Source organism: Pieris brassicae, chromosome 6 (assembly GCF_905147105.1).
Source record: "Pieris brassicae chromosome 6, ilPieBrab1.1, whole genome shotgun sequence".
NCBI classification, from domain to species: Eukaryota; Metazoa; Arthropoda; class Insecta; order Lepidoptera; family Pieridae; genus Pieris; species Pieris brassicae.
In genome coordinates, this window is record NC_059670.1 from 5,112,377 (window position 1) to 5,128,135 (window position 15,759).

Below are 15,759 nucleotides of genomic sequence, written 5' to 3' on the forward strand. Positions count from 1 at the left end.
GGCCACATTGATACCTAAAAAGAATGAGATAGAAATATTATTTATTTATTCCACATAATTATTACACAACTTATAAATATTTTTAAGTATAAAAGTATCTGAAATTATTATTATATATCTACAGAACAGTGTTTTTATGAAGATGAAACGTATCGCGGTCAGAGATTATTCTCAACAGTGTGTGGTCAATGCCTAGACATGGCGATTTTGGCTCGGTAGGAGACGAAAATTTCTAGTAAAATTTTACTTTTATTGTCCCTTCATTCCGGCAAGTTACTAAAACTTAGGTTTATTAAAAATGTATACAATATGAATTCAATAACAACGTATTAACATAACGTTTGAGCAGTCAATTAGGCGGCAACGTATCATCGAGATAGCACTATGGTGGTCCATTGTTGGCAGACGCCCTGTGGATAGCCAGCCACTCGCCACAACAATCTTTTATTCCCATTTTATAATTGTTGCAATCGCTTCCGCTCTGCTGATCTTATTATCTGGGAACTATGTTAGTTACTAACAATAATTTTCTCAATACCATAGAAATTCCTTGAAATCTACAGTTGTCTTATCAGCAAGCTTTTAATCTCTAGATCGTGACAAAAAATAATGGCGAACGCGGGCTATCCCGCGGAGAACCATACAATCGTTAAGTCACACCGATGTCAAAGAGTTTGATCGTTTAGATTGGAAACAGATAAGTGCTTTCTCACCTCCCCGTGGTCGCGAAAGGGGTAAAATCGCAACAATCAATATGAAGGAGCTATCGAGTAATTTGTATGGTATTTGTGCGGGCTGTCTCCTGCTGATATTTCTAGGGGCACCCTCGAAGTTGGGAACTTGTTTTGGGGTTACGTTCTCACACCTTATGCAGAAATCGAATTAACTTGCAATGATTACAAATTTTGCAGTGTCGATTATAAATATCAGTACACTGCGCGTGTATAAGTAACACACAAATCTATAAATAAAAATAATAACTTAATTAATCAAGCTGACAATCATAAGTCAATATGATTATTATTGTTTAGTTACAATATTGTCCTAAATATTATATTAGTAGGTTGGATTAAACTATTTTTTTTATGCAGTCCATTGCAATAATCTATGTATCGGCAATCTAGCCTTCCCGCTATTATTTCCAGTATGCTTACCTGAACGCAAAATGAACCCGTTAGGATATACCACTAAAAATGTCAATGGCAAAAACGACATAATTTAATGTTATTTATAATCAATTCAGTTAAACGTTACGAAGAAGTCAAAACCAGATCATAACTCAAGGGAGTTCATAATAAGACATAAACATCATCTCGTTCCAATATGTCATGCAACAAAGCTCTGCGGTAACGGTTTAAATTTGTCTACCTTATTTATGATCTGAAGGACAAAAACGGGGCTGTTAAATATTTGCCTGAGACAAGAGGGGGCGATAATTCGAGGCTATTATGACGTCATTTCACGCCTTTTGTGAGGTCGTCACGCCGTGTCATCTGCTCCTCGAGACGCCTGCCCCACTATCTCTCGATTATATCTATTGTGATTTTTTCAGAGCGCGCAAGTCGGATGCGCCACCGGCGTTGATTTTGTGCCGTTCACGTCTTCGAGTTCGTAAAAACACTCGCGCTGCTCTATTGTCTCCTTTTATGAGCTCGGGTTATTGTTTGCGGTCGATAAACATCTCGCCAATAGGTAAGGATCCTCATTGCCGGTCGTTTTAATAGATTTGTTTGTCACTTACCCTTGTTTTGAAAGGTTATACGAGACATCAGGATGAATTTAATGAATAGAGATCTTTTGAAGTTGAGAATAGATTTGTCCTCAAATGATTCGGCTAAACAAAATCCTCAATTAAAAGCGGCAATCGATAAACTGTTTTATAATAATACGAGTGAAAATTTGGGTGATGTGATACTGCCGGAGCGAAAGTTAGATTTTACGGAAGTGAATTTCATACTGAAGAAGACACCAGATAATAAAGGTAACGTTTATTAAAAATAATATGCATTTGACTTCATTTTTCATTTAGTAATATAGATTCGGCAGTGTACAAGCATGTGTATCTTTGGACATTAATTACTATAGAACAATATTTGAAATAATGAAAAACTAAGTATCTCAAAAGCTGTATTGTTAAGGCTATTATCAATATAAATTATCATTCAAATTTTTGTGTTGCTATTTTATAACAGGTTTAGAAAAGACACCGGATATGATAATAAAGGAAACTCGCGAAAAAAGAAAAAATATTATTAAAAAAATTGAGGATATTCTTGATGGAATAAACACGAGTGCTGATGATGGTGAGGCACCGAAATTGATTATCAGAAATCAGAAATTGTGGAGTAATTGTATTTATGATATGGATAGGTAAATAAATCATTGAATACATCTTATTTCTTAACATATTTTATAGATACCGGCAAACATTTTGAACAAATGTTAAATTCTTGCCTGCGCAGAAGCGATTTTTAGGTTTTTAGGAGGTTGACGGGGCAGTGACGTGTCGATCGCGTGATTGGTAAATCAGTTTACGTCCCGCGCTGTATAATGCGCAAACTTTCCCCCACTCCCTTGTTTAATGCTCAAGAAGTTTGCCGGTATCTGTACAATGTAAAAGAAGTTTGCGGACTCTAGGCAGACCTATATCGAAGTAGTGTGCTACGATATTGCAGGCTACTCGATTGTGAGGAAGTTGCATGGATCTGGTCAGCGCTGTGCCATCTTAAGTTCTCATGTCATTATTAGAAGTGTAGGTATTACAACGTAATACCTAGTAGAATGTGCTTTTTTCCATTTTTTACACAGTCTAGATTCTAGAAGCATTTCGAAGCTTAAATAAATCAGTGTCACTACAACAAGGTCTGGGCCTCAGATATATGTATCTGTTCAATAATGATTTGTCAATATAATAGTAGGCAATCAGCCCTCTGTGCCTGACACGCACCGTCGACTTTTTTTGGGTCTAAGGCAAGCCGGTTTAATATGATTTAATTTAATTCACCGTTCGAGCAAATGCTACATCCATCCACAGCCGGGGATCGAACCTACGACCTTAGGGAATGATAGTCGCACGCTGAAGCCACTAGGCCAACGCTATTTCAAGCTTAGCTTTTGAATTATTAAGTTACGATTTTTACGAAATTTCATGTCATACTGAATTGCGAGCTTTAAAAAATATTGTTAATAAATCTTTTCTTACAGAGTTACGCTAAAAAATATTAACAATGCTAAAACCTCAATAGTACGTAGTAATGGTGAAGAAAAGTCTCGATTCAATACAATCGTATTTGTATTATCAAAAGTCCATGAATTAGTCGTTAAGAATATGACAGTCACAAGAAGGTAAATAACTCTCTTTGTTCATGCTTTATCCGTATCCTATTTAAATAAACAAGAATAAACGGCTCAAATAGAATATTTCCTTCAACTTTTGGTTCCCTTTGGAGTAGAGACTCTTTGGACATGGAGTTCAAGTGCTTAGGCGGTAATTAAAGATTTAATTTTGCGCCTGGTAGCTAGTACCAGTGACCCCAGAGCTGGTGCTTTCCTCGCCCAACGAATAAATATCACAATAAAGCGAGGAAATGCTGCCAGCGTTAAAGGTACACTGACATAGGGAGCAAACTTTAAAAAAAAAATTTTAATTTTCTTTTTATTTTTAAATATATTTTCATTATTATAATATTAAATTAAAATATAATAAAAAAATAAACGAGATCTTATTGAATATCACTTCTGTATAAGCGTCATGTAGGTGATCCGACTGAAGACAGACGGGTTTCTGTGCCTGACACACGGCGTCGACTTTTTGGGACGGTTACCTCACGATAATTACTTTCACAATTAGGTTCTTGTGCGCATGAGTGTCCATCAAGAGAAATCCGAGGCCTCTCTGATCTCCTCAAGCCAGTATAGGTATATATAATTTTTTGAGACTAGACTCCGTGCCTATCTAGTACCATAGCTGTAGAGTTTAGAGAGGTTTGATTTTATAAACATGATTTTCTTGTGTAAATAAAAGTTATGACGTCCGTAATGTTAACCAAAGTATGGGACTTTTTGAAGCGTCATTTCAATATTGGAATCCGTTAAGTATACGTCCTGTAATTATCGTGTATGTTAAACTTGCATAGAATTAACTGAACTGCGGGTAATTAATATTATCATTTTCAGTTTTTTATAAAGTCTATAACAGAGTTATTTTGCTATATACTTTACTAACAAGATCGTGTCGATGCTTGAATAATTATGGTTGTATTAAATATTAGCTGCCCCCGCGCACGTTTATTATTAATCATAATATACAGTAATTACAGTTCTTAACCTACATAATAATAAAAAATAAATAAAACAAATTTAAAAACTTTAGTCGCTGTGGCAGAGTACTTTTAACGCTGGCAGCATTTCCTCTGTGCTCACCGGTACAAAAACCCGTTTTTTTTTAATTACCCTTAAGCAGCATACCAGCATATTGAATATTTCGCTATGCTACCCCATAGAGAGTGTAAGCTTTTCTTAAACCTAGAGAAAAAATAAAATAAAATGGACCAATACGAGGTCAGATCACCTGAGAGTGTGGTTCATACAAGATTTTTTTACTTCTGTTCTCTTATTGCATCAAATTTTACAATCCATTCTAAAAAATAGTTTTAATCGACTTAAAAAAACAAAAGAGGACGTACTTTGTTCGTTCATTAATCTCTCCGGCGTCATTTCCCAAAATTATTTACAAGTGGTATATTTTCAGAGAGTTATATTACCAAAAATTACAACGGTTTCGTAATCAAGTAGAGTTAGACGTAGCAGTAAGAGATGTCTGCTGTCTTCTTGAGACTCCTCCCTGGGAGTTGGGTATTGTAGCCACAGCAAAAGGTCTGATTGCAGGGCCCCTGCATATCGTAAACAGAGATGGGTCTGTTATCGATTGCATGACTCCTGGAGGTATATATTTACGTACACATATATAGTTATAGCATATGGGATATAAATAATAAATAAATCAATTGTATAAAAGTATATACAAATTTTATCGGTCTAAAAGTATATACTTGATATTGTGAACCCCCAAATATTTAATTATCAAACAATACACAATATATATATATATAAGTGACACAAAATACAAAACCCTATCTACTATCTAAGTATTGAAATATCAACGAGTTGTATAAATTACTACTCGTAATGTAATTGAAATCCTCTCGTTATAAAAGAGCAATTATATAATAATTTCATCTGTCAGACTAAAATTTTGACGTTTGAGATGTCTTATTTAGACTAAAGAATGCACTCTGAGTGGTTCCTTAAGAGTAAATACAGTTATTAAAAGAACGTGTGTGTAGTGTACTTATGTTCACGCGTTAGATGATATACTAATTCATTGGCGTAATAAGATAAAAACTAAAAAAAATATATTCTACGTTTGTAGACAAAAAAACACTAACAATAGCAAAAAGGCATTTAATACATTGAAAGTTTTATTACAACGCATTATCTAGTTAAATAAAGTTTATTTAAATAACAGAAAAACCTAAAATGATGACTATAGCTAACTTCAGGTTGATTTTTTGTGATGGTGTGCGGGTGTAAAAATTTACTCTCATCATATTTCCCTAACGCACCCGGATAAAAAAATGGCAAATACAATGAGAAGAAAATCTTTTCGCTGGCCTTAAATAAGTCGTTACTTATATATAAGTATATAAATAATTAATAAATTTAGAAGGCAAGTTGCATCTAATACGTAATTTGCTTATAAAACTGTAAGTCGTACGGCTGAAAACGTGTTTTATTTAATTTATTCAAGGTACTATAATACCTCAAGATATAAATGGCGTAAAACAATTAAAATCATCAGCAAAATACATTTTAGTAGTCGAAAAGGACGCGATATTCCAAAAGCTACTCGACGAAGGGGCTTTAATAAGATTATCTCCTGTTATAATTATTACGGTAAAATATTTTCTCCTGTCTGCTTAGTGTTTAAGATGTCTTGTTTGAAGACAATAGACTTTGTCTACGAACCGTTGTATCAAAGTATTATCAATGAAAGAGAAATGTCTGCCTTTACTAACAACCGACTAGAACTCCAAATTTTAAAGTTATTACTAACTCTGCTGTGTGACCCAAAAAGTGTTTTGGCCTTCAAAACGAGAATCTTTCACCGCTCACTGTCCTTTGCTACCTCCCACTGACTGCTGGCTTTCAGCTGCATCAGGTCCTCCACTCTTCTCCTATATCAGGTCGGATCTTGGCCCATGCGCTCAAGTTGCTGTATGCGGGATGCGGTGCTGTCAACGTAGTCGATGGGACTCATATTGTATTTTTTTATTAATGTATTATCCTAAGACAGTGACGCCAGTTCGAAATGTCCTCAGATATATATTAATAACTTTCTTATAATTTGCTTACAAAACATCTATTATCTTCAAGGGTAAAGGATATCCTGATGTATGCACTCGACAATTGCTCTGTCTCCTTGTGTCTGAGTTAAAATTGCCAGCTCTTGCCTTAGTAGACGCTGATCCACACGGCTACGAGATATTTCTCACTTATAAATATGGATCACTGGTAATTTTATTAATTATTTTTACAAACAGAAAATGTCCAAGGCAAAATAAAGTATATAATAACTTTATTAAAAAATAAGTATATTATATATGCGATTTGGCCGTATAGGTATATTTACTATTTTGAACTGTTTTATATTGTAATTTATCCGTAGTGCTACTCTGCCCTGAACAATAAATTGAGAAATTTCGTATTTTTGGAGGATTATTCGACCGTACCAAAATAAATAATATGATTTTATAATGACATTACAAGTTTAACAGGCACAATCTCACCTATCCTCGAGCTTAGCATGTCCGAAATTATTATTACTCGGAGCCCGAATCCAGGATGTTTTAACATTAGCCCCAACCAGCTCCAGGCTCCCACTCAACCCTCGGGACAAACATAAACTTAACGCTTTGATAAAAAGACCATATCTTCATACTGTGATTGGTAAATATTTTTGTCTCAATCTTAAACTTTGAATGTGTTTTTTTTAATGTAACGCATTTATTCTAAATAAATTGTTAGTCTTAATAACGGCTTCGTTTTTGTATTGACTATATTTTTTCTTTTTCTTAACTTTTTATTTTGTAATGATCTTATACTGAGGGCTACACGCTATAAAATCCTTCGGGCACTAAGGATCCTTTAGGTGTTCGTTGAAATTTTGAAATACCCGCAATTAATATATTAACGCAAATGATATTTAAAATTACCATGGAATAAACAAAAATCCCATTTAATTAATTTTTCAGGTTTTAAAATTAAGGAAGACTTAGTGTCAATGTTAGATTTCGGCATTAAGGCCGAGATAGAATCTTTGGCTTCATCAGCATCGGCTTTATGTGACTCATACCTTTCTTCGAAAATAATTCAAAATGATTATTTGGGTTAAAGTGAAATAAACAATTTGGATTTATTAGACATTTTTATTTTCTGTGTCCAATGACATCGCAGACCAATATGCTTGATTATGAAAATGAACTTAATACTAACGTGATAAAACGCGAACATGTTATTGAGATTTTGGTTTGATTGACGCAAAAATGCAGTCACATTCCTCAAATAGACATTGCAGGAATGTACCGCCGCCAAATTAAAAACATATTATATCAATAAATTTTTATAAGGGAAGTATCAAAATGTGAGTTATCAATTTATTTGATTGGACTATAAATGCGCAACTTGACGCAAAGAATTTTACAGCCGGTTAAAAAACAAGTATGAAATGATAATATTCGTTTATTTTATTATATATATATATAAATGATAAAAAATATACATTTAAAACAGTTGAAAAAAATGAAAAACTAATATTTTCCCGTATATGTTAGAGATATTTTGTAATACCTTACAATTCAGAAGCGACATCTATTATCGTTAAACGACTGTACGATTTGATAAAGTGCCATCTTTTGTCACAGCTTTTCGGTACAATACAGAACGGTTCTTGCTTAACTTTTAGTAGTAGACAACCGTTTTACATAGATGGCGCTATTTCAAAATAGTTTTGTTTGGAATTAGCTATTTTAAAATATTTAATGAAATTATGTAAAATGGAGAGTTACCTCAAAATAAAACTTACTATCTGACTAGAATATCCGAAATTCATATTGAGCATCCATCTTTAGCTAATCTCAAGTCATTTTCCCTCCGCTTGGTGCGCCATCTATAGTACCTATAAAGAACTACTTACTGAGGGTGTGAACGCTGAAGCTTCTTTCAAGATGAACCAAGTAACGCTTACCTGGATTCCAGATAGTAGGAAGATAATATGTATATATTTATTTTAATACGTTACCAAAACCAAGAAACGGATCTGTTAGATAAACTAAGTAATTGGGAAAATAGAGATATATATATATATATTTAATATATTTTTGAATGGTAACCTTGCAGTTATCAAACGTCTCTTATCTTATCTTATACGTCTCAAAAAGAAGCTATTAATGTTTTGTTACACTTTAAAAGTTGATAGATAGAAAGAGATAATGATTATTTCTGACAAAGGAAACTATTACATTATATACTGCGTTTTTATATATCAAAAGGCATTGCTTACAATGACGACCAAGTTTAGTTTTTCTATAGGTAAAATAATTCTTAACATCGGTTAAATAGTTTTAATTCTTGCAACATTGGTGTAGATGCAACTTTTGTCAAATATTGCCATCCGTAGATATCCTATATTGTGACGTTTTTGATATCACATTAAAAAAGACAACAAATTAGATCAAGGACTCAAAGCTCTATATTTCATTTTTGACTAAATGCCATAGACTACAATGACAGTTAAATTGAATGCAAAATTCTCAATTACGTAAAATTTAATTTCTTTTAAAATGCAGATTAACAAATCCGACGAAAAACCGTCAGTGAGTAAAGCAAAATCGTTTATTCCTGGAACTAAGAGACCACCGAACGATTTCGGAAAACGTAAATCTTTCATTGCCAATGATGCGGTCAAGTCTTTAGACTTAGCTTTGGGGCGGTTAAAGAAGATGAAACTAGGGAATGGGGAGTATATTTGCGCAAGTTCACATACAAGTCCGTCAAGGCGAAGCACTGCGAATCTTTATATTGACAGCCTAACCAAAGGTAACGTACCTAGCGAGGCGGAGACGGCTTCTATGATGTCCATGAATTTCTCCCACTACGAGTTAATGCGTAACCTTTCTCTATCAAATTGCAACTCAGACACGTCATTCAGCACTACAACGGTAAACAATCGATCGGTTCTGGATACATCAAGAAATGAGCATTTAGAAAGATACTTTCGGAGTGCTGAAATGTGGCGTCGAAACAAACGAGGCGGTCATGATAATTAAATAAAAACAACACGTGAACGATTATGAAAACTTTATTTGTCGAAAGGAATTTATTGAATAAACAAAATAATTTCAATAAATGAATTTCTATACAACACGGGAACTCTTACGAGACGATAAGATAAACACTGATTAACAATAACGTATTGAGATCTATTCCATTCTTGGTCCATTGAAGAATACAATAATAGACCTTATGGAACTAAGATGAAGGCCAAGATTAACACAATGATAAATGACTAGATATTTTAATTTTGCCGAACTTCATACATCATTGTATTCTTTAATGTTAATCCCATCTAGTAACTAAGAAATACACATTCTAAAATGTCTATGCAGTACACTGGTTTTGTACATTCATTTGAGAACTTGGTAGAACGATATAGGTATCAGCACAAAATCTTTCAAAAAATTATTTCTGAATTTTTTATTATCAAAATTTTCTGCATATGGATTCGTACCGAACACAGAAAATTGTTTATCGAAAGTTTTTGCGCTGGTCAACGAAAAATTTTGGTAGTTCTATAGCGACCAATCGAGTCCAATTTCATTACGAACATAGGTGACGCATCCGAAAATATTTAAATAAAATAAAACCATAAGGAAATAATTGACATAGTCATCACATAGTTGCTATATTCCTGTCCAAAACGTTTGGAAGCATTTTAATTGGAAGACCAAGGGATCATTCAAGAGTTGTGACACATTTTCGCTTCCTATTTTTGTATTCCAGATGCATCCTTGGGTCTATAGTCAACTATCACACTTTGACAATCCTAACCCACTATATCTAATTAAACATTTGCTAATGAAATAATACAACATGATGTAAAATTTACAGCACCCGGTTTCCAAACTCTCTCGTATTATATTATCTATAAATTTCATAGTTGTGTGATGTATATAGACCGTTTATATTGTCATTTTATGTGAATAAAGCAATATATGATAGAATTTCTTTATCTAAAATGATTTCAATACGATTCTAGGACCTATTAAAAGAAGATTTTATTATCTAATATATTTTAATAGGTTAGTAAAATTACGCAATAGAAGAATCACAGCATCCTTAGACCATAACGCCAAAATAATATCGTCGACATATCGTATTAATTGTAAAATTTAGACCAAATTGGCAGTCTTCACAAACATGGAATGTGCGATATGCGTTTATGAATTTACTCAATAACACTTAACAAATATTGGTAGACATATCTATACAACAACAACAAAGTACCTATTTAGTAATAATTTTATAGCCAAATCGTTCATTTGCTCCACAAATCAACTGATACTAACTAGAGAGAGAAGAAACTTTATCATTTAAATCAATAAAATAAACAAACGAATCATTCGTAACAATGATACCAATAAATAGTTTTAATTTCATTTGAAGTTAAACCTAGTCCAAAGTATAAATCTGTTATCGAGGAAATGAACGTATGGCAATAGTAATAATTAATATTATCTGCCGATTTAACAACATCTATCATTGTCTTCTACGTAGCTTTTGTTTCGGCACTTACTAGTTTAAAACGATTATATTTACAAATAAGGATGACAAGTTATGCAATTAATTCGAACGATGTGAGCAGTCTGAGGCAAAGTTTTGACGTCTTGAATATTCGGATGTAACACTGAAATCTAGCTTAGATCACGACCCAAGCCTACCTTGATAAGGCTTTGTCTAGATCAAAGGTTTCAAAGTTTTAAAGTTGCATTTTCACACATATGTTAAACTTATGAGCATTTTGCGTCAAACTATACCCACATTCAAAAGTACAGAAATTTTGGAAGTATTGTTCACAATCATATTTCTTATATATAAGCAAAATTTCGCATTGAAATTCTCGTTTAACAAAAAATCTGAAACCCTCGACTTGGTAGTTGGTAGTCATTGTTAAGTCTCATGGGAGCATGATTCAAGGTCACTTTCATCTAAATTATACGATAATTTCTTAATTATGAAGGAAATCCTGTCAATCTTCCAAAATTACTAATCAGTAGCTACTATTGTTACTAGGACTAGCATTAATTTAACCATCAAATGTCTAGTATTCCCTAAATGGTAAGCTCTTTATTAATTTGTGATGGATTTTATTAATCACAAATTTAACAATATGTACCAAAAACCTTTAATTAAGGCGACATAAATGATTTATGTAAAACAATAGGCCCTTTTTAGGCGAGAAACACGTTTTAAATATTTCTAATGATCAGCTGACAGGTCAAGCTATCATTTTGACCTTTGAGAGGTCAATGACCCCAAGTTTATTGAACTTCGGGCTAGCTTCAAATACACAAGGTTTCTGTTACATATTGTATATCTATAAAATCAGAATGAATAACGTGGTAATATAACGGTCCACAGAATAATCAGAGATTTTTTTGTGTTAATTACAACAGGGTTAAGGGGTTTATAACTCCAGTTAAAGAAATAAACATTTTCAACGGGAATTAAAGAGAATTTATTACATAACTCAACTCAACTTTATGTGATGGGCTTTCGCTGGCCACAATCGTTTATTGATAAAGAATTTTTGTGTATTGTTTGGAAAATTTAGTATTTTTTCTCAACTCTCAAGCAAAAACGCTGATTATTCGTGGCGCTAATTTGCGCTCTTACAGTAGAAAGTGTAGAAATCCCTATTTGCCGAAAATTTGTAGAAAATGGAGAGTAAAGCCTAAGTGAGAAGCTCGAGATGCTACATGCATAAATATGATCACAAGTTTATCAAAAGAGCTCTTAAATACAAGAAGAAAATGTCGACATTTTATTTATAGGATAAGGTTCATAGTTTCTAGTAATTTGACGATAAGACTTGCCATGTATTGGGAGGAATTCGTTCGACTTCATATTTGTATTAAGACTTTTAGGATTACCATATGTGTATCGATGGAAAATAATATTTTTATACGATGTTGACAACATAATTTTTATTTAATATTAAATGTATTTATTATCATTTCAAAAAAGTACTAATCATTTTATAATCAAACCAAAATTCAATATTGTATTGTTTACTTGCTAATTACCAAATCTATTATCCGACAACGCAAGGATAGCCTTTACTATCGAAGGTCCACAGTACTGAATTTGCCAAACATGTATTACTCGATTTCTAATATACAAAGCTAGTTTAGTACGTATTAAGTCACCCAACAGCAATTTAACTATATCTAATCACAATTAGCCTTTACCATAATTTAAATGAATTAAACAAACGCTTCAAGCAATATACATATGTATTTACAAATAAGGTAATTGACAACTAAAATTTATTGCTGTGAATTGGGAACTGACAGAAAATATATTTTATTATAATCAAATTACATTTGTAATTCAATAACTAAATTTGTAATACAATAAAATTTTTTTTTAATTAATAATTAATTCTGTATTACAGTAAATAAATTTGTAATACAATAAATAAGTTTTTAATTTAATAACGAAATTTGTAATACAATGGGTATTTTTTAAAATTAATAATTAAATCTGTATTACAATAAATAATTTTTTAATTTAATAACCAAATTTGTAAATCAATAGATAATTTTTTAAATCAATAATTACATTTGTAAAGCAACAACTACATTTGTAATACAATATTTTTTTTTTAACACGACTAAAATTGTAAAGCAATTACTAAATATATGACTAAATTCGTAATATAAACTCAGAATGATTTTTAAGTTTTTCAACTGTATTACCGTTTTTACCTGGCAGTCTTTATCTATCGGGAGGAGGCAGCTTGGTGTCTTCCGGGTCGAGAGAGAGGCACTCGCGAAGATAGTCTTCCATCGACCGATAAACGTGCTCTATGACGCCTTTGAGGTCGTGACCTTCGTCCGCGTACACCTGGAGTGATAGCAACCGTTTGATATATTTAAAATTTATAAATATATAGACTCCATATTAGAATTCTGCCATTTTAAACAATAATATTGGTAAAGGTGTTAAGACTTTTTATTTTCAAACAGAAGTTAATATAATTTATTTGTAGTTTAATAAAGTCTTAGTTTTATTGTTATAGTGTAGATAATCAAGTATCAACAATCAAACGTTCAATAGGGTCAAGCACTAAACACAGACGAAAGGGATATGATGGGTTACCTGATAACGGAACAGCACGCCGGCGTCAGTGAGAGCGCGCGCGAGTTGCAGTGCGTGCGGATAGGGCGCGCTCATGTCAGCCAAGCCGTGCACGAGGTACAAGGCGTGAGGAGGTACGTGATGCGCGCGTTGGGACGCGTCTGCCTCCACGTAGCCTTTGTAGTTCACTGAAGGCTGGCCAAGCACTCGCTCCGTGAATGCCGAGTCTGTGGATAGTGTCATTAGTGTGATATTTCATTTTTATGTTTTTATTATTATGAAATTTTAAAATTAATCATGTAATTTTTTGTAGTATGATAAATATTGCAATTATTGGACAAGATTGTAGACCATTTCAGATTATTTATTATTGTCTTAACCTATGCAAATTGTTATTTTGAATTAAGCTTTATTATAAGAGTTCAACTTTTTGAGATAACTTATGGGAGGGTAAACCGCTCCGTTACGTAACGCGTCACGGCGCCGGTCGGTCTAGCTTCCCTTTCTCACGCATACGGCCGCGGTAGGCACGCCTCTCCTCTCTCACTCTAACCCGCGCGCTCGCCGTATTTCAGACAGGTGTCCCTCTCTCTACTCAGTGTGTACAGTGCGTAAGGCATTTACTGTTGACAGTTAGCATATAACCTCAAACACAATATGACGAATGAAGCTGAAAATGATCTTCGGAACATTACAGAAGAGTTAATTACATTCTTAAATTACACACAACACATAAAAATTATATTTCTTTAAATATCTGTCTCCAACGAAATTAAATTCGAAGTCAGTATATAATGATAAATAAATATATAGATAATACATGTTTACAAGCATGCTACGTCACCGTCGATTCGAATAATCTGTGACCGTTTTGTGTCATTTGACTTCAAAATCAAGGTTTTTAATTAATGATTATTAAGCCATGTTTTTTTTTAAATTTATAACACTCACCCCTGCCACAGCGTCCAGGGACTTTTTATATCACATTTTTTCCAAGATAAAAACAAGATAAATTTTAATAATTTCACTAGTTCGCGAATGGCGGGCTTCATCAGTAATACTTATATTTTACTATGTAAAAATAATATATATTTACTTAGAAACTGGTTTTCAATTTAGGTCAACATAAAATTGTTATTCTACCGTGTTAATTAATTCAAGTATGATGCCTTATTTTTTGTATCTCCATACATTTTTTTTTAGTTTAAGCTTGTTATTTTTGAAGTGAAACTTTTTTATCGGCGTTGGAAAAAAATACCGTCACATTTTTCGGTTACGCGCCATATTTTTCTTGTCCCTACCACGGTTGATTCGAAGAGATTCGAAGCCATTAATAACAAAAATATATAATAACGATAACAATGATAGTAATAAATGTATTACAATTAATGAAATTCTGTAATAATCTTAATAGTAATAAGGTAAAATGAAATAATTGTATTAAGTATTTGTATTCATGTCTATGATAATAAATGCCTTTTGTTAAACTCTATCTAATTTTTCCACTTCAACTGTTCTAAATTAAAAATGTTTTAAATTGGTTGAGGTTGCCTACTCAACCAATTTAAAACATTTTTTCTTCTTTTCACAGTGGTTGCCTGGAAGAGATCGCTCGAAAGCGGTAAGGCCGTCGCCATAATCTAATATTGTTTACTTTTTTATATTCTGTGCAACGAAGTGTTAATAAATAAATAAATACTCACTATAATACAGCCAGTCGGTGATAGGCGAGACAGCGATGCCGCACTTGAGCGTGTCTTGCTGTGAGCCGAGCAACATGGCGGTCACGTATCCGCCGTAGCCCCAGCCCCAAACTGCTACTCGGGTTACATCTAGGAACTTAAATGTTTCTAGGAGATATCTGAAAAATTATATATTTATATAAAAAATACTGTTTTATATCGCTCTGACCCACGGCAGGTCCATTGTTTTATAATATTATTTTTAATAGCTTATGTACATCAGAATTAATGAAGAATTCCAATGAAAGAATTATACAATTTGGCCTAATTGTTTTGCTATCAATGCAAACAAACTATCAAATTGTTCCTTTTTATAATGTTGGTTTAAATGTGATGATATGAATAATATACATTTCATTTAACAGGTCACTTTATTAGTAAATACAGAATATTATTTCTAAAAGATTCCTTTTTTTACACCAAACACTATTTATAAATTGCTAGGAACAATTCAATAGGCTGTTGAGTGAGTGTCGTTGAGTGCTAAATGAGACTAAGGGCTTTGGTGCATATATCACAGTTAAATGAGAGAGTTAAT

The 15,759-nt window shown here is 32.9% G+C and overlaps 2 protein-coding genes across 4 annotated transcripts in view; one reads left to right on the forward strand and one right to left on the reverse strand.

Moving 5' to 3' along the window:
* Window positions 1-1,773: 1,773 nt before the first annotated feature.
* Window positions 1,774-7,441, forward strand: LOC123711321 (meiotic recombination protein SPO11; the record flags this gene model as incomplete). The annotated part of the gene is made up of 8 exons (XM_045663839.1): window positions 1,774-1,981; window positions 2,193-2,370; window positions 3,205-3,345; window positions 4,751-4,944; window positions 5,810-5,955; window positions 6,436-6,573; window positions 6,837-7,008; window positions 7,314-7,441. Coding segments are annotated over exons 1-8 (1,305 nt in total), but the record flags the coding sequence as incomplete, so codon positions are not given.
* Window positions 7,442-12,967: 5,526 nt separating this feature from the next.
* Window positions 12,968-15,759, reverse strand: part of LOC123711252 (inactive dipeptidyl peptidase 10) — a 79,273-nt gene continuing 76,481 nt past the window's right edge. For 2 of the 3 annotated variants that reach the window (XM_045663748.1, XM_045663747.1), the window contains exons 17-19: window positions 15,183-15,340; window positions 13,501-13,706; window positions 12,968-13,245 (exon numbers count right to left, since the gene is read on the reverse strand). In XM_045663748.1, coding sequence (XP_045519704.1) covers window positions 13,117-13,245; window positions 13,501-13,706; window positions 15,183-15,340 — 493 coding nt within the window. In that variant the 3' untranslated portion in view covers window positions 12,968-13,116. The remainder of the gene's footprint in view (window positions 13,246-13,500; window positions 13,707-15,182; window positions 15,341-15,759) is intronic. The other variant, XM_045663749.1, reaches the window with a different exon arrangement.